This window comes from Scyliorhinus torazame, chromosome 9, assembly GCF_047496885.1.
Source record: "Scyliorhinus torazame isolate Kashiwa2021f chromosome 9, sScyTor2.1, whole genome shotgun sequence".
Lineage (NCBI taxonomy): Eukaryota > Metazoa > Chordata > Chondrichthyes > Carcharhiniformes > Scyliorhinidae > Scyliorhinus > Scyliorhinus torazame.
The window spans coordinates 120,090,023-120,108,325 of NC_092715.1; the positions used below are offsets into that span (position 1 = coordinate 120,090,023).

Below are 18,303 nucleotides of genomic sequence, written 5' to 3' on the forward strand. Positions count from 1 at the left end.
GTCCCAAAATGTTTGGTGGGGTTACTGGATTCTGGAGATAGTGTGGAGGTGTGGGCTTCGGCAGGGTGCTCTAGCCAAGGGCCAGTGCAGAGTCAATGGGCCGAATGGCCTCCTTCTGTACTGACAATTTATAGTATAGAATCATAGAATTTAATCAGGCTCAAACTAGTGCAGGAGGAGATAAAGTTCACCTTAAGCATGATCTCACTCCACTCCTCCCCCTCAGACCCTGGGTGACAAATCCCAAATTTCTTTACCCGTCAGTCTGGCCTCAATAAAAGTCGAGATGGATTTGCACGTACAGCATTAGTTATTTTATTTGGCTTGCAAGCCTGATTCATCTCAGAGAGGCATAAGACACATCCAGTCTCCTACACCCCGGAAAGTGAATGAACAAAGAGACAAAGGGATCTCTGCAAATCAATTCAAATGGTATCAAGTTTCACATACACGCTTCCCATAGGTCATCCTATACCCCTCCTGACCTAGTCAGACATTCTGATTGGCTCACTTCCAATCCCTTCCTCTGGCCCCTATTACCCAGCATTATTTTCTCCTCCTTTGGTGGACACACCTCCTCCTTGCTTTGCCATGCGGTCTGAAATCCTTTGTCTGTGAACTCACCAGAATGAGACTGACCCATCTCTACAAATCTCTAAAGTAACTATTTTATATCACATTCGTCATGGGCCCAGCCCTAATTCCCACTTTCCCCTTGCCTCTTCTCGTGATGGTTTCCCTGTCGCCAGCAAACACTCATATATGTCGGAGATCTTCCCTTGCCCCATCGCAACCCATGATAGCATCCTATCTATCAGTGTGGGTCTCAGCAACTGGGGGAACGAGGACAACACTTTATGAATAAAGTTCCTCACCTGCAAATATCTGAATGCACTCTCCATCAAGATTTGAAATTTCTCCTCCATCTCCTCTATCGCAAACCTACCTTCCACTAACAAATCTCTGAACTTCTCAACCCGTCTTCTCCTCCATTGTGTCCAGCCCTGACGGTGCAAACCTATGATTATCACAGATTGGTGACGGTAAAGACATGTCCCCCAATCCAAAATGTTGTTTAAACTGGTTCCAAATACATTTTTTTTTTTCCAAACATTTTATTAAAGCATTTATGGTTTTATAACAATAAAAGATACAAATACAAATGTAAACATAGTTCAGTGCGTAGCACATCCCTCCATCTACCACTGTTCCCACCTACTGGTTCCAAATTCTTAAAGATGCCACTACCACCGGGCTCATCGAGAGTCTGGCCAGGGAGGATGGAAGAGGGGCTGTAACCAACGCTCTTAGACATGATCCGAGGCAAGAGGCCTTCTCCATCCGACCCCACCCCGCACTCGGCTCCTCAGACCACCTTCGCACATTCCCAATGTTCGGCGCCCAGTAATAGAGCATCTGATCTGTCCTCTTCTCCAGGGGATTTTCCGGGAACATCTCGCTCTTGCTCATATTCAATCTATACCCTGAAAAGGATCCAAATTCTTTCAACAGTTCCATAACTTCTCCCATACCTGTGAGAAAATCAGAAATGTACAACAACAAATCATCTGCGTAAAGGAACGCTCTATGTTCCTCTCAATACCTTTCCATTCCCCTGACAATCTAAGTGCAATGGCCAATGGTTCAATCGCTCGCGCGAACAATAGTGGAGACAGCGGAACCCTGTGTATTCTGAAATATCCTGAGCTCACTACATTGGTTCGGACATTAGCCGCGGGGGCATTAAATAGCAGTTACACTCAGGAAATAAAAGTAGGACCAAACCCAATTCGCCTCAAGACCTCAAAAGAGGTAGCTCCACTCCACACAGTCAAAGGCCTTCTTCGCATCCATGGAGATCATTATCCCTGGCACCTGCTCCACAAAGGGCATAATTCAAAAGCCTCCTGATGTTGGACAACTGTTAGCCCCTGACAAATCCTGTCAGGTCTTCAGAGATCACTTCTGGTAGGCACCCCCCGAATGTTTCGCCAGAACCGGAGCTAGTATTTTGGGGTCACTGTTTAATAGTGAAATAGGCCAATAAGACCCACACTCTAAGGGATCCTTGTCCTTTTACAGGATTTAAAAAATCGAGGCCTGTGTCAGTGTGGCAGGCAGCATTCCTTTCAGCAGAGTCGTTGAACGTTCCCAGTAAGTGCAGTGCTAACAAGGCCGCGAACTGTTCGTAAAGTCCGGCCGTAAAACCATTTGGCCCCCGTGCTTTCCCCAATTGCATGGAACCAAGACAGTCTATAACTTCCTCTAACCCCAATGGTGCCTCCAACCTCTCCCTGTTCACCCTTTCTACCATTGGGAAGTCCAATCTGCCCAAACATCGCTCCATCTCGGAGCCATCCTCCGGCGGTTAAGACTTGTATAGCCCTCGATTTATAAAAATAAAAAGCCGGGGGGACTTTAATACGGTTATGGATCCAAGACTGGATCGGTCGAGTTTGAGGACTGGGAGGGTGTCAGCGGCTGCGAACGAACTTAAAAAGGTTTATGGAACAGATGGGAGGGGTAGATCCGTGGAGGTTTGGGCGGCCGAGAACGAAGGAGCACTCATTTTATTCCCATGTACACACAGTGTACTCCCGGATTGACTTTTTCGTTATGGATACGACGTTGTGGGCGGGGGTGGTTGACGTCGAGTACTCGGCGATAGTAGTGCCGGATCATGCCCCGCACTGGGTGGACTTATGGGTGAGCAAGGAGGGGGCAGCGCCCGCACTGGAGGTTAGATGTAGGACTATTAGCGGAGTAGGAAGTGTGTATGCGGGTGAGGGAGGCCATTTGGAGATATGTGGAGATAAACGATAAGGGGAGGTCTTGGCAGCTGTGGTATGGGACGCGCTGAAGGCACTGGTGAGAGGGGAGTTTATCTCTAGTTTGGCACACAGGGAGAAGGCGATGCGGGCGGAGATGGATAGATTAGTGAGGGAGATCCTCCAGGAAGACAGGAGGTATTCGGAGGCCCAGGATGCGGGGTTGTTGAAGGAGCGGCAGAAGCTACAGATGGAGTTTGGGTTGCTATCTACAGGGAAGGCGGTGGGACAGTTGAGAGGGGCGGTGTATGAATATGGGGAGAAGGCTAGTAGGATGCTAGCACACCAGCTAAGGAAACAGGAGGCGGCAAGGGACATTGGGAAAGTGAAGGATAGAGGGGGAATACGATCTTGGACCCTTTGGGGGTGAACAAGATGTTTAGGGACTTTTATAGCAGGCTATACGAGTCGGAGGGGGGGGGGAGGGGGAAGAAGAGGATGGAAGAAGAGCTGGTGGAGGGCCGAGGGGCCCCAATTGGGCTGGGGGCGGGAGGCGATGCAGTCATAGAATCATAGAATTTACAGTGCAGAAGGAGGCCATTCGGCCCATCAAGTCTGCACTGGCGCTTGGAAAGAGCACCCTACCCAAGCCCACACCACCCTATCCCCATAACCCAGTAACCACACTCCACCAACACCAAGGGCAATTTTGTACACTAAGGGAAATTTAGCATGGCCAATCCACCTAACCTGCGTATCTTTGGACCGTGGGAGGAAACCGGAGCACCCGGAGGAAACCCACGCACACACGGGGAGAACGTGCAGACTCCGCACAGATAGTGACCCAGCCAGGAATCGAACCTGGGACCCTGGCCCCAGCCAGGAATCGAACCTGGGACCCTGGAGCTGTAAAGCAATTGTGCTAACCACTATGCTACCGTGCTGCCCTGAAAACCCAGTCGGGCAAGGTCCTGGGGCCGGATGGGTACCCAGTGGAGTTTTATAAAAAGATTTCAGGAGTCCTGGGGCCCCTGCTGGTAAGGGCGTTTAACGAGGCTCGGGAGCGAGGGGTGCTCCCCCCAATGGGGGGAGGGGGAGCACAGGGTCTCGTTATTTTCCGATGACCTACTTTTGTATATTTCAGACCGGCTTTGGGGGGGGGGAATTGGAGAGATTATGGGGATCCTAAGGGAATTTGGCCGGTTTTCAGGGTACAAAATGAATATGGGCAAGAGTGAGGTCTTCGTGATTCAGGCGAGGGGTCAAGAGAGGAGATTGGGGGGGATGCCGTTCAAGGTGATGGGAGGGAGCTTTAGGTATTTGGCTATCCAGATGGCATGGGAGTGGGAGCAGCTGTACAAGCTGAATTTGGCTTGATTAGAGGAGCAGATGAAGGGGGACATCCGAAGATGGATATGCTCTTGTTGTCACTGTCGGGGAGGGTGCAGACGGTGACGATGATGGTTCTCCCGAAGTTTCTGTTTGTATTTCAGTGCCTGCCTATTTTTATCCCATAGGCTATTTTTTAAGAGGGTGAATGCGGTGATCTCTGGGTTTGTGTGGGCGGGTAAGACTCCGCGGGTAAAGAAGGTGCTGCTGGAGTGGGGTTGAGGGGAGAGGGGGCTGGCCCTACCGAATTTCAAGAACTATTACTGGGCGGCGAACATAGCAATGGTCAGGAAGTGGGTAATGGGGCAGGGGTCGGTGTGGAAGCGTGTGGAGGTGGCCTCATGTAGGGGCACAAGTTTAGGGGCACTGGTAACGGCACCTCTGCCGTGCTTGCCGGCTCGGGATTTCACAAACCTGGTAGTAGTGGCGGCCTTGACGGTGTGGGGGCAGTGGCGGAAGCGCATGGGAGTGGAGGGGGCGTCGGTATGGACACCTATTTGTGGCAACCACTGGTTTGCACCGGGGGGGCTGGATGGGGGGATTTCAGAGGTGGTACCGAGCTGGGATCGAGCAATTTGGGGACCTGTTTATTGGCCACAGTTTTCCGTGCTTGGAGGAGGAGTTTGAGCTGCCCGGGGGCAATGGGTTCTGCTACCTGCAGGTGAGAGACTTTGCACGGAGGCAGGTTTCGACCTTTCCGCACCTATCGCCCCAGGGGGATACAGGATAAGGTAGTGTCGAAAACGGAGGTGGGAGAGTGGAAGGTCTCAGAAATTTATAAAGAACTCATGGAATGGGAGGGAACCCCGATAGAGGAGTTAAAGCACAAATGGGAGGAAGAGTTGGGCAAGGAATTAGAGGTGGGACAGTGGGAAGATGCTCTGAGTAGAGTTAACGCGTCCTCGTTGTGTGCCAGGCTTAACCTGATATAATGCAAGGTGGTTCACCGGGTGCATATGACTGTGGCCTGAATGAGCAGGTTCTTTGAAGGGTGGAGGATAGGTGTGTGCAGGATGGCCCGTGAATCATGTCCACATGTTTTGGGAATGTCTGAAGCTTAGGGGATTCTGGCAAGGATTTGCCGATGTCATGTCCACAGTATTGAAGGTATGGGTGATTCTGAGTCCAGAGGTGGCGATTTTTGGTGTGTCGGAAGATCTGGGAGTCCAGGGGGTGAGAGAGGTTGATATTTTGGCCTTTGCCTCCCTGGTAGCCCGGAGACAGAACTTATTGGTATGGAGGGAATCAGAACCCCCAAAATCAGGGATATGGGTCAGTGACATGGCCGGGTTTCTCAGGCTTGAGAAGATCAAGTTCACCCCGAGAGGATCAATGTTAGGGTTTGCCCGAAGGTGGCAGCCGTTTATTGAATTCCTTGGGGAAAACTAAACTGTCAGCAGATACAAGACTGGGGAACTGTGTATGTAAGCCATGTTGGCTGGGTTTGGTTGTTGGTTGGGTGGGTGTTATCTGTTCTGTTGGCTTTTTTCCTCTTGAAAATTGTTGTTAAAAATCATATATGCCTTAAAATATTTTCAAAAAAACCCCTTCAAAAGTTCCATTAATCTCATCTGGGGCAGTAACCAGCTCTCCCCCCCCCCCCCCATCTTTAACCTGAGTTATTTCATGTGTGGCTGCCTGTCGTCTCAATTGGTGAGCCATTAATCGACATGGCTTTATCCCCATACTCCACTCTCGCCAACCACGAAGCTGGCTCACCTCCTTGATTCAAGCTCAAACATCATTTGTAGCCTCTCTCTCTGCCAACAATTCTGCCACAGGGGCCGTGGAGTACTGCCAATCCACCTCCAAGATTAAGTCTACCAACCTCTGCTTTTCAACCCTGCCAGCCTTAATCTTGTGGGCCATGTACAATATTATTTCTCCTCTGATCACCGCCTTCAACGCTTCCCAAAACTTGGAAGTCGAGTCCTCCCCATTCTGGTTTGAATCTACGCAATTCCCTATGGCCAAAGCCACCCATTCACAAAACCCCTTATCTGCCAGGAGTGATGTGTCCAACCTCCGTGTGAGGTGATTCATTTTGGAAGGAATAACAGGAAGACTGAGTACTGGGCTAAGGGTAAGATTCTTGGCAGTGTGGATGAGCAGAGAGATCTCGGTGTCCATGTACATAGATCCCTGAAAGTTGCCACCCAGGTTGAGAGGGTTGTTAAGAAGGCATACGGTGTGTTAGCTTTTATTGGTAGAGGGATTGAGTTTAGGAGCCATGAGGTCATGTTGCAGCTATACAACACTCTTGTGCGGCCGCATTTGGAGTATTGCGTGCAATTCTGGTCGCCGCATTATAGGAAGGATGTGGAAGCATTGGAAAGAGTGCAGAGGAGATTTACCAGAATGTTGCCTGGTATGGAGGGAAGATCTTATGAGGAAAGGCTGAGGGACTTGAGGCTGTTTTCGTTAGAGAGAAGAAGGTTAAGAGGTGACTTAATTGAGGCATACAAGATGATCAGAGGATTGGATAGGGTGGACAGTGAGAGCCTTTTTCCTTGGATGGTGATGTCTAGCACGAGGGGACATAGCTTTAAATTGAGGGGAGATAGATATAAGACAGATGTCAGAGGTAGGTTCTTTACTCAGAGAGTAGTAAGGGCGTGGAATGCCCTGCCTGCAACAGTAGTGGACTCGCCAACACTAAGGACATTCAAATGGTCATTGGATAGACATATGGACAATAAGGGAATAGTGTAGATGGGCTTTAGAGTGGTTTCACAGGTCGGCACAACATCGAGGGCTGAAGGGCCTGTACTGCGCTGTTATGTTCTATGGTTTGTGCTGGGCTCAGCCTGTCTCTAATCGGTAATCCACATAGTGTGGAGCATGGCCCGATATTACTATCACCGAGAACCCAGCTACCACCACCCCCGAGAGTAATGCCTTTCCCACTATGAAAAAATGTGTTCTGGAGTGGACCTGGTGCACATGGGAGAAGGAAAACTCCCTCTCTTTTGGGTGACTAAATCTCCATGGATCCTCCTCTTCCCTTCTCTCTCTCTCTCGCTCCCCCTCTCTCTTCCTCCCTTCCTCCCCCCATTCACTAATACCACTGGTGCACCCGCCAGCACCCCCCTCACTATAACATATCCCCCCCCCCCCCAAAGGGTCTTTCAGAATTCTAGTCGCCGTAAATGCCAAAATGCCAACCTCTTAAAATGATCAGGATCGCAACTCCTCTCGACCTTGAAGCAAAATTTGAGTGGAACATCTGTCCCACCCAGCCTTAGTCTCGCCTGATCCCAAGTTTGCAAATGTGTCTCCTGCAAGAAGACTATCTCTGCGTTCAATGTCCTCAAATGAGTAAACACCCAAGACCTTTTAACCGGACAATTAAATCCCCTAACATTCCACGTCACCAACCTAGTGGGGACCCTCCCTCCAGTAGAGTCACCCAATCCCCCTCTGTGAGGACCCCCAACTAATTTCGAGTCCAGGCTCACCCAAGATGGATGCCGCCTCCACCCCTACGTCGGTCCATACATAAAGAGACCCTCGTTGCCAGCATTTTATCTACCTCCCAGTCCACCCAACACCCCTTCCCCCACTTCCCTCACCCTTCCAAACATCTGCTAACCATTCCTCCTGGCTCAAATAGGCACCCAATCCCTTCCCATCCCAACCTCAACACAAAACCCAACTAAATGTGTTTTAGACAAAACCAAATTCTTGCTCCAATCCCTAACCTGTATGATCTCCCTGGAAGCCGCCTGCCACCTCAGCTGGTGGGCCAAAAGATGATTGGCCTTCTCCCTTGAAAAAAAAAACCCTTGAGCGCCGCAGCTGGCTTACTGCCTTGCCCCGTGGACAGCAGATCAAATTGCATCTGCAGCTTTTTCCTGCTTGCCGGTAGCTCCAGGGTAGGGTCCCGTGAATACTGGTAGTCTACTTCCAGAATAACATGCACCAGTCTCTGCCGCTCCTTCCTCGCCACCCTACCTGTCTGTGCCTTATAGGAGATTATCTTCCCTCCGATAACCGCTTTGAGGATTTCCCACAACGTGGAGCGCGAGACAGACTCCTTTTTGTTGAACCTAATGTATTCCTCAATGGCAATAACTGTGTACCCACAAAATTCCTTATCCACTAGCAGCGATGCATCCAACCTCCACGGTGGACGCTGAGCATGTCCTGACTCCAGAGCCAAGTCCATAAGGTGTGGAGCATGGTCTGAGATTAATATGACTGAGTACTCCGCTTTCCTCACCCCAGGGAGAAGAGACTTGCCCAGCTGAAAGAAGTCTATCCTGGAAAAAAGTTTTGGGAGAAATCAGAAATTCCTTATCCCTGAGTGTAAAAGCCAACACAGGTCTGCCCATCCCCACCCCCCTCCCCTCACCTGTTCCATAAAGGTCAGCAGCGCCCTCGCTACCCCCGAAGGAGCCAACAACTTAGGCCGAGATCGATTCAACCTTGGATCAAGTACACAGTTAAAGTGACCCCCCCCCCCCCTCCCCAACTGCCCAAACCAGTTGGTGCATGTTCAGATCAAGAACGGAAGCCACTAGTCTCCTAACAAGTGCTACATTGTCCCAATTTGGCATATAGGTGTTTACTCCAAAGACCCGCTGGCCATCACAAATCTTCTGCTGGGATTGCTGCGGTCCTGGTGGCCAAGAAAAGAACCCGTTGGTTAACTAAAATTGCCATCCCCGGGCCCTTCCATTGAAGTCTGAGTGAAACACTTGGCTCGCCCACCCCACTCTCAATTTGGTCTGATCCCATATCTGTAAATGAGTCTCTTGCAAAAACACCACATCAGCTTTCAGATCCTTTACCTGAGCAAAACCTCTCAATCTTTTTTTAAAATTTAGAGTGCCCAATTATTTTTTTTCCAAATAAGGCGCAATTTAGCATGGCCAATCCACTACCTGCACATCTTTGGATTGGGGGGGATGAGACCCACGCAGATACGGGGAGACTGTGCAAACTCCACACGGACAGTGACCCGGGGCCGGGATCGATCCCGGGTCTTTGGCACCTTGAGGCAGCAGTGCTAACCACTGTGCCACCATGTTGCCCCCTCTCAATCTTTTTACTGGGCCCCCCAAGCCCCTGATGCTCTTGGTGACCAACCAAATTGGGGTTTCCTGCCCCTTCATCCCGACGTCGATCATTTCCACGGAAAAGAATAATCAAGTAACTACTCAGGCCCAAGGCCCACCCAACATAGCAACCAAACCCACCCATAAAATGAAACCAAGAATAGCGTATAGTCACTGTCAGCAAACTAACCCCTCTCCATCCCTACCCCCACCACTCCTCCCCCAAGCAACACTCCACCCAAATATACATATTGAAACCAAAAGAATGAACAATACCCCTCCCCCACACCTCAATTCCCATCCAAACAAAGACACTAAGCTCATCCAACCAAGCCAAACCAGTTTGGCAAGCTGCAGCCCCCCTTCCTTGCTCCCGTTAGCTAGCTGAATCTTTTGCCAGCGTGGCAGTCCCCCGCCCCAGGATAAAGATGAAAGAAACCATTGCAGCCCGCCCTGGGTATAAAATGTGACACATAAACCAGTATCACACCTAAATTCCCAACAGGAACTATATATTTCAATCTGAATAACATAAGACACCAACCCTCATAACAATTAGTCCCCCAATAAACACACACCAAATGAAACACAAAAGTACCCCATTATTCCTGATAATTTACATGCTACCCCAATTCCCTCCTGACCCACGAAATCAAAGCCCTCAGATAGCAGTTAACGAGAGCCAAGTCTGCTTTGCAACAAAAGGATCTGCCTCCTTCAGTGCATCAAAATGATAGTATTTCGATTCATCTCGCCAGGTGCACCACACAAAACCGAATCCCTTCTTATGTAATGCGGCGAAGCCTTGTTGAAGGCCACCCTCCTCTTCGTCAGTTCGGTTCCAACGTCCTGGTAGATATTAACGAGATTACCCTCCCACTTCCAGTCTCTATTGTTCCTTGGCCCACTTCTCCTCAAAGCTATGTAAATGAACGATAACTGCTCGTGGTGTCCACCATCCCCATATCATCTTCCCAAACATCTGTGAGAAATACGCAGTGATATTCGGGCCCTCCATCCTCCAACAGCTCCACAAAGTTGAGGTTCTGCCTCCTTGAATGATTCTCGAGATCATTGACTTTGGCCCTCAACCTCTTGTTCCCGTCAGCTACCATGGCCACCTCAGCCTCCAACGAGGCAGTTTGCTCATCATTACTTGACAGAGCCTTCTCCACGCCCTCTAAAACCTTGCCATATCACTTCACCATCTCAACAGTCTTCACCAATTGGTCTCGATTGGACGGGACCCATGACCTCCCCGATCGACTTTCGAAGTCTCTCCGACATCGCCTTTCACTGTTTCTCAAATTGCTTGTCAAATTCCTTCGACAGCACACCAGCAAGCATGTTCACCATTATTGGGTCAGCCGCAGAAGCAGTCTCCACCATTTTCTCCACAGAGGAGCTACACAAAGCCTCAGTCCATCAATGAATTACCATCTGCAGGCTTCTTACATCCTTTTTCGACATTGTTCTAGTAAAGGTATCTTGTGTCTCCAAATTGGTTAGTTTTTCCCGAGGAATCCGCCCCGCCCCCCCCCCCCCCCAAAATGGGCAAAATGAACTGAAAACAAGTACCCTGGCGGTAGCTATCTTGTGTGTGAATTTACCTCATGTGCCACCACTGGAAATAGGTTTGAAGTAGGTCTTGTGGAAATCTAAAACATTAAGTTTGTGGCTCTTCCTTCATCTCTAAATTAATATCAAATTTATATGTGTCTGTTGCTGTTTCCATCCCTAAGAGATCAAAGACATTTAGTTGACTTGTGCTCAATATGTCGTAAGTGTACTTTTAATTTCAAAGTTTATAAGGTGCTTTTTTTCCCTAGGTGCAATGTCAGGAGCCAGAGAGAGCTGGGAGTATGATTCTGGAGCTCGAGACCTTCAGAGCCCAGAACTACATAATAGTCATCCAATGCTTCAGAAACTTTTAGAATGTGGAGGCGCTAGTCTGGATCAAGAAGTCGCTCTGCAGAAACTCTTGGTACAGGCTTCAAGCCTGAACCATCCAAAGAGTGGCAGTTACTTGGAGCTCGCCAACACAGTGAGTGCTGCAATTATCATTAGTTGTATGTATCTATCTTCTCCCTCCCTCGCCTCACAAAGCAAATTGTTCAAATATGTACACAGCCTGGTTTTAGTGTATATCTGAGAGAAAACAATGAAAGATGGAGAAATTAATTAACATGATCTAATTAGAGGGCAAATGTCATTGTACAGAAGGAGGTGTGAAGATTTCCAATTTGAATAAAAGTGGAAGTAAGTTAATAATTTGAGGTGAGCTGCAGTGACTGAAAATGCCATGTTGAATTTAGAGGAACCAGTAGGAGCTTGAACAGGGAAAATGGGCATTGAATTGAGAGTAGTGAGAATGAACTGAAAGGATTTGCAAAAGTGGGAGTATCTCTGAAAATGTTGAGAATTGATTACGGTACAGTTTCTCTAAACTAGAATGGGATAAATTAATTAATTTGTGTGTTGAGAACTTTTGGGGGAGTAATGGTTTGTCTATTGAATATCAAAATGTTTCTTGTTTAATATTTATCTTCGCAGTGTTTAAAATGGACCAGAATGCAAAATTTTAAATTCGCAAATGAAAATATATACATGGGTCAATATGTTTCCTTTTGTTGAGAAAGTGTCATTATTTGAATGTACCCTTTCAGACTTTCATATGCTCTAAATCCAGTAGGTACACCCAGAACTTGTTAGGAAGTCCCTATAAATCATCACATATCATTGGTTTTTTTTTTCCAGCTGTCAGCTTTTTTATTGAAGCTGTTGGCCAGACCCGTGTAGCATAAGTTAACCTATTTGTTAAGGTAATACCTTAAACTCATTGCTAGATAGAATGCGTCACTCGAGGAATTCCTGGATTTTTTTGACTAAACAACTGATTTGAAGAAATGTGCCTGGTGTGTTAGAATCTTTTTCATTTCTTTTACCTCCTTTCTCATATATAGCATCTTATGCTCACATCATAATAACCAAAGATCTAAGAATTCCATTCATCTTATCAGTAACAATTCAGATTCCGAAAACAAATAAGCAAGCTGTTGTTTCATACTTGCTTTAACAAGACAATTTGAGACATTGAGGAAAATTGAGACAGTACTTGGCTGAAAAAGGAAGTATAGCGGGTCTCTTAAAAGCTAAGGAACATCACCATTGCATATATTTGTCAATAAATTTTGGTTTTATCAACTAAGATGCGCAAAATAGTTGACTAAAATTATTGTGTTTCAATCGAATAAATTACAATTAAGACTAAATTTATTAAGATTACAATATCACCAAAGTTCAAGGTCAGTCTAATTGTTCAACATATTCTTCGAAACTGGTGATAATCTACAGATTTAAGTCACATCTTGAGCGTGGAACTTTGGAGTCATGGGATGTGGACATCATTGACGAGACTACTTATTGCCCATTCCTAGTTTCCCAAGCAAACGTGGTGAGCCACTGCCATAAACCTCTGCAGTTCATGTGTGAAGGCGATAGTGATAGGGATTTTCACCGGTGACTATGAACCAATGGTGATACATTTCCAAGTCAGGATGGTGTGCGACCTGGAGGGAACTTGCAGTTAGTTGGTGGTGTTTCCTTGCCCTTCTAGGTGATCAGGATCATGGGCTTAGGAAGCACTGTCAAATGTGCCTTGACGCTTTGCTGCAGTGCATCTTATAGACTGTACACATTGCAGTCATGGTGCACCAGTGGTTAAGGGAATGAATGTTAAAGGGGTGGATGGATGCCAGTCAAGTGGGATGCTTTGTCTTAGATGGTGTCAAGTTTTTTGAACATTGTTGGAGCTGCATTCATCCAGGCAAGTGCAAAGTATTCCGTCACACTCCTGGTTTGTACCTTGTAGATGGTGAAAAGGCTTTGGGGAATCGGGAGATGTTGTTGGCCGTAGAATTTCCAGCCTGACCTGTACTTGAGGCCATAGTTTTTAGATGGTTGGTCCAGTTCATTTTCTGTTTAATGGTGACCTCCAGGGTGTTGATGGTAAGGGATTCAGTGCTGGTAATGCCATTGAATGTCAGGCGGTGACACTTGAATCTTGTAGATGGCCACTGAAACAAATTGAAAAAAGTGACGTTACAGGAAAGCTGTGACCTGATTGGCTGGGAAGGGAATCTGCACTAAATTTGAAAAATTACAAGGGTCCTAAGTGATTGCGTAGGACCACTTCCGAAAACAGAAGTGGGAATCAATATCTTTTGACTTCTAAATTGTTGGCTTTGAAAGCAGACCAAGGCAGGCCAGCAGCACGGTTCAATTCCCGTAACAGCCTCCCCGAACAGGCGCCGGAATGGGGCGACTAGGGGCTTTTCACAGTAACTTCATTTGAAGCCTACTTGTGACAAGTGATTTTCATTTCATTTTTTCATTTCATTTCATTTCATTAATGGATGTGTCTACTAGGTTTCCAGAGGCCATTTCAGGACGTAATATTACAACTAAAAAGATTGTGGAGGAGTTTTACTTAAATTCTTTACTAGATATGGACTACCCACAGAAATCAGATCAAGGATCAAATTTTACCTCCAGGTTATTCAAAGAAGTTATGGATAGCTTAGGAATAAAACAATTTAAATCAGACGGTACCAGTTGTGTGTGGACTATAGAAAGGTTAATGCAGTCACAAGAACAGACTCTTATCCAATCTCACGTTTGGAGGATTGCATTGGGAAAGTGAGACAATCTGTTTTTATTTCCAAACTGGATTTATTTAAAGGTTACTGGCAGGTACCTTTATCTGAAAGGACGAAGGAGATTTCAGCTTTTGTGACTCCAGATGGTATATACCAATTCAAAGTTATGCCATTTGGCATGAAAAACGCCCCAGCCACATTTCAGTGGTTAACTAACGAAGTTGTTTCAGGATTACCCAATTGTGCGGTATACATCGACGATCTGGTAATTTTCAGCCAGACATGGAAAGAACAATTAAAACATCTGATGGAGTTATTCGATCGACTTCAGGAGGCGGGTTTGGTGATAAACCTAGCCAAAAGTGAATTTGGAAAAGCCCAAGTCACTTTCTTTGGCCATATAATCGGACAGGGCCGAATGGTTATACGGGATGTGAAACCAACAGTTATTGAGGAGTTTCCGATACCCTCAAGACAAAGCAAAATAATGCGATTTCTTGGCATGAGTGGATTTGTTCGAACATTGGTGAAAAAGTTTTGTAGCGTGATTGCTCCACTGACGGACTTGCTCAAGAAGCGTAACAAATTCCAATGGACAGGCATTTGATGGCCTGTAAGCTGTGGTAACCAATGCTCATGTGTTGGAGAATTACAAGGGACTCTGTGATCAGATTGAACTGAAGTATCTGACTTTAAAGAGAAATGCCGAGGTGTAGAGAAATGGACGGATCGTGCAGAGAACTTCTTGTTCAAAGAGACTGTCAATCAGGAAGGATTTCAGTTGGAGGAAGAAGAACAAAAAATGGACTGTATTATTGTACCTGTTTGCGTGTATGTTTTTTTTTAAACAAAAAAGTATATTTACTGTGTGCATTTCTTAAAGGGTAGTGAAAAGGTGAAAAATGAAACCATCTTGAAGTTGATGTTGTTTTTGGGGGGTGGGTGTCATGTGAGAGTACCTTTAAGAAATGGGTGTTTATTACTGTAATGATGTCAGAGAGTGGGTGGAGCTGGGCTGTCTGTCAGCTTTTTACTTTTGTTTTAGACCGTTTGCTGCAGGGTGTGTTTTAGTTTCATTTTCAGTGTTGGAGCTGAAGCCAGAGAGAGCAGGTGTACTGTTGATCTCTCTGCCATGAAAAGACTATCTCTGATCATTTGGTGAATTCAGAATTATAAATGTTCTCAGTAAACCGAATTGCTTCTGTTAAAAGGTGTTTTCTTTGTCTTCTGGATGTTGCTTGGGAAGTTATTAAGGATTACTTAGTGTTGTATTCTTTGGGGGTCGTATTTGAATTGATGGTTGCTAAGATGTTCACTATGTTTTAAAAAGGCTAAGTTGAGTTCATAGAATAAACTTTGTTTTAATTTAAAAGTACTGTAAAGCTCTGTTTGCATCATACCTGACCATGTGCTCCCCATAACCACAATCTATTAAAAGTCGTGGGTCAAGTGAACTCCATGATACACTTTGGGGTTCTTTAAACCCTGGCCCATAACACCATGTTGAAATCTCCCCCCATAATCAGTCGATATGAATCCAGGTCCGGGATCTTCCCCAGCACCTGTCTGACAAACTCAACATCATCCCAGTTTGCGGCATATATATTTACCAATACCACGGCCATTCCCTCCAACTTCCCACTAACTATAACATATCTACCCTGTGTCTCCTGCAACATGGCCACGTCCGCCTTCAGTTGCCTCAAGTACGTGAACACATGGGCCCTTTTGACTGGCCCATTCAGTCCCCGAACGCTCCACGTGACCAGCCTGGTCCCCCCCCCCCCCATAGGTCACCCATAGCCGGACCGGGTACAGTAGTCCGAACTTTATGCCCTTTTTGTACCGGGCTGACTTGACCTTATTAAATCTCGCCCTCCTTTTTGCGAGCTCTGCCCCTTGGTCTTGATATACCCGGATCTCGACATCCTCCCACGTACATCGCTTCGTCTGCCCGGCCCACTTCATAATGCGTTCTTTGTCCAGGAACCGTGTTATCGTACCACCATCGCCCTCGGCGGCTTACACACCTGGGGCTTGCGCGTCAGTGCCCTGTGGGCCCGATCCACCTCCAGCGGTTGATCAAACGCACCTTCCCCAAGCAGCTTCTTCAACATCTTCCCCACATATGCACCAGCGTCCAATCCTTCGACTCCCTCCGGCAGACCCACGATCCAAATGTTCTGCCTCCGAGAACGATTTTCCAGGGCCTTCACTTTCTCCAGCAGCTTCTTCTGCTGATCACACAGCATCCCAATCTCTGCTGCCATTGAGTTAGACTGGTCCTCCTGCTCCCCGCCCGCTCTTCAACCTCTGGATCGCCTGACTCTGGGCCGCCAGTTTCGTCTCCATGTGGTCAACCACCGCCTTGATCGAGTCCACCGCCCGGGTCAGGTCCTCCACACTCTCCTTCCGTTGTTGGGTGAACTTCTCATTTAAGAAGCTCACCAACTGGTCCATAGAACACTGAGCTGACTGGGTCCGACCCTGTTTGTCTGCCATCTCCACTCGCATTGTCCGCTCCTCACTCGCCACCCCTGCCTGGTCCGTTCTTTTCTGATGACTTCTGGGCCGCACCGCCATAAACTGGGGGTCCCTTTCGTCTGTTCTTGCTTCTACACACATTCTCTACAAATTTACTGTAACAATCCAGCTTAAAAGCCACACAAAGACCACCATGAGCGGGAGCAGCCAAATGTGTGACCGTTCACTCCATGGTCGCGACCGGATGTCCAACACGTTCATTTTAACTGCCTGTACCCGACTCGCCAATGACAGAGGGAGACCATCCCACCTTGCCAGATCAGCTTTCACCCTCCCTACCTAACTAGAAATGTTGTACCTACGGCGCGCCCCCCAATCCCGAGCAACCTGCTCCCCCAGGTATCTAAAGTGAGTCCCTGCTCTACGGAATGGCAGCCCCTCCCCCCACCCTTGCCCCCACCATCGGCCGAGACATCACAAAATATTCACTCTTGTCTAGATTTAATTTGTAACCCGAGAGAGACCCAAACACCCGAAGCAGCTCCAGTATTGCCCCCCCCCCCCCATTTGACACACTCGGTTGCGACACATATAATAACAAGTCATCGGCATATAAGGACACCCTATACTCTATTCACCCCCCCTCCCCGCACTATCTCTTTCCATACCGCCAAACTTCTTAACGCGGCGGCCAATGGCTCAATCGCGAGTGCAAACAGCAAGGGGGGACATAGGACATCCCTGCCTAGTCCCACGGTGGAAGGAAAAGTATTCCGAGCTGATGTTATTTGTGCGGACACTCGCCCTCGGCTCCTTATACAGTAGCTTTACCCAGTCCACAAATCTTGGTCAATCCCAAACCGCACCAGAATTTCCATTAATTATTCTACCTGGTCAAATGCTTACTCGGTGTCCAATGCCACAACCACCTCTATTTCCTTCCCCTCCGCTGGTGCCATAACCACGTTCAATACGCTCCTAATGTTCGAAAAGAGCTGCCTCCCTCTCACAAACCCCGTCTGATCTTCACCTATCATCTTCGGGAGGCACTCCTCTAGCCTACCTGCCAGTATCTTCGCCAATATCTTTGCGTCCATGTTTAAAAGTGATAGGGGCCTATAGGACCCAACGTGGGTCCTTATTGCTTTTAAGCAACAGGCAAAACGATGCCTGCCCCAAAGTTTGCACGATCACCCCCTTCCCTATCACCTCCTCAAACATCCCCACCATCAGCGGTACCAGCTTGTCTTTGAATTTTTTATAATATTCCATCAGAAATCCATCCAGCCCTGCCACCTTCCCTGACTGCATCCTCCCAATCGCATCTTTGATCTCCTGCTCCACTATCGCCCCTTCTAATGTAGCCATGCCCCCTCCCCTAACCTTGGGTACTCCAGCCAACATCCTTCCTTAGATACGAGGCCCAAAACTGCTCACAATACACCAAATGGGGTCTGACCAGAGCATGAGACAGCTTCAGAAATACATCCCTGGTCTCGTATTCTAGCCCTCTCGGCATGAATGCTAACATTGCATTTGCCTTCCTAACTGCCGACTGAACCTGCACGTTAACCGTAAGATAATTGTGAACAAGGACTCCCAAGTAAGTCCCTTTGTGCTTCTGATTTCCTCAGCATTTCCCCATTTAGAAAATAGTCTATGCCTCCATTCCTCCTTCCATAGTGCATAACCTCATACTTTTCCAAATTATATTTCATCTGCCACTTCCTTGCCCACTCTCCTTGCCTGTCCAAATCCTTCTGCAGACCCTTTATCTCCACTCTCTTCTGCCAGTCAACCAATCCTCTATCCATGCCAGGATCTTACCCGTAACACTATGGGCTCTTAACTTATTCAACAGTCTCCTATGCGGCACCTTGTCAAAGGCCTTCTGGAAATCTAAATAAATCACGTCCACTGGTTCTCCTTTGTCTAACTTCCTTT

The 18,303-nt window shown here is 47.4% G+C and overlaps 1 protein-coding gene across 3 annotated transcripts in view; it reads left to right on the forward strand.

Moving 5' to 3' along the window:
- Positions 1-18,303, forward strand: part of mcc (MCC regulator of WNT signaling pathway) — a 322,837-nt gene that overhangs the window by 16,358 nt on the left and 288,176 nt on the right. For all 3 annotated transcript variants that reach the window (XM_072516456.1, XM_072516457.1, XM_072516455.1), the window contains exon 3: positions 11,047-11,261. In XM_072516456.1, the coding sequence (XP_072372557.1) occupies positions 11,047-11,261 (215 nt within the window). The remainder of the gene's footprint in view (positions 1-11,046; positions 11,262-18,303) is intronic.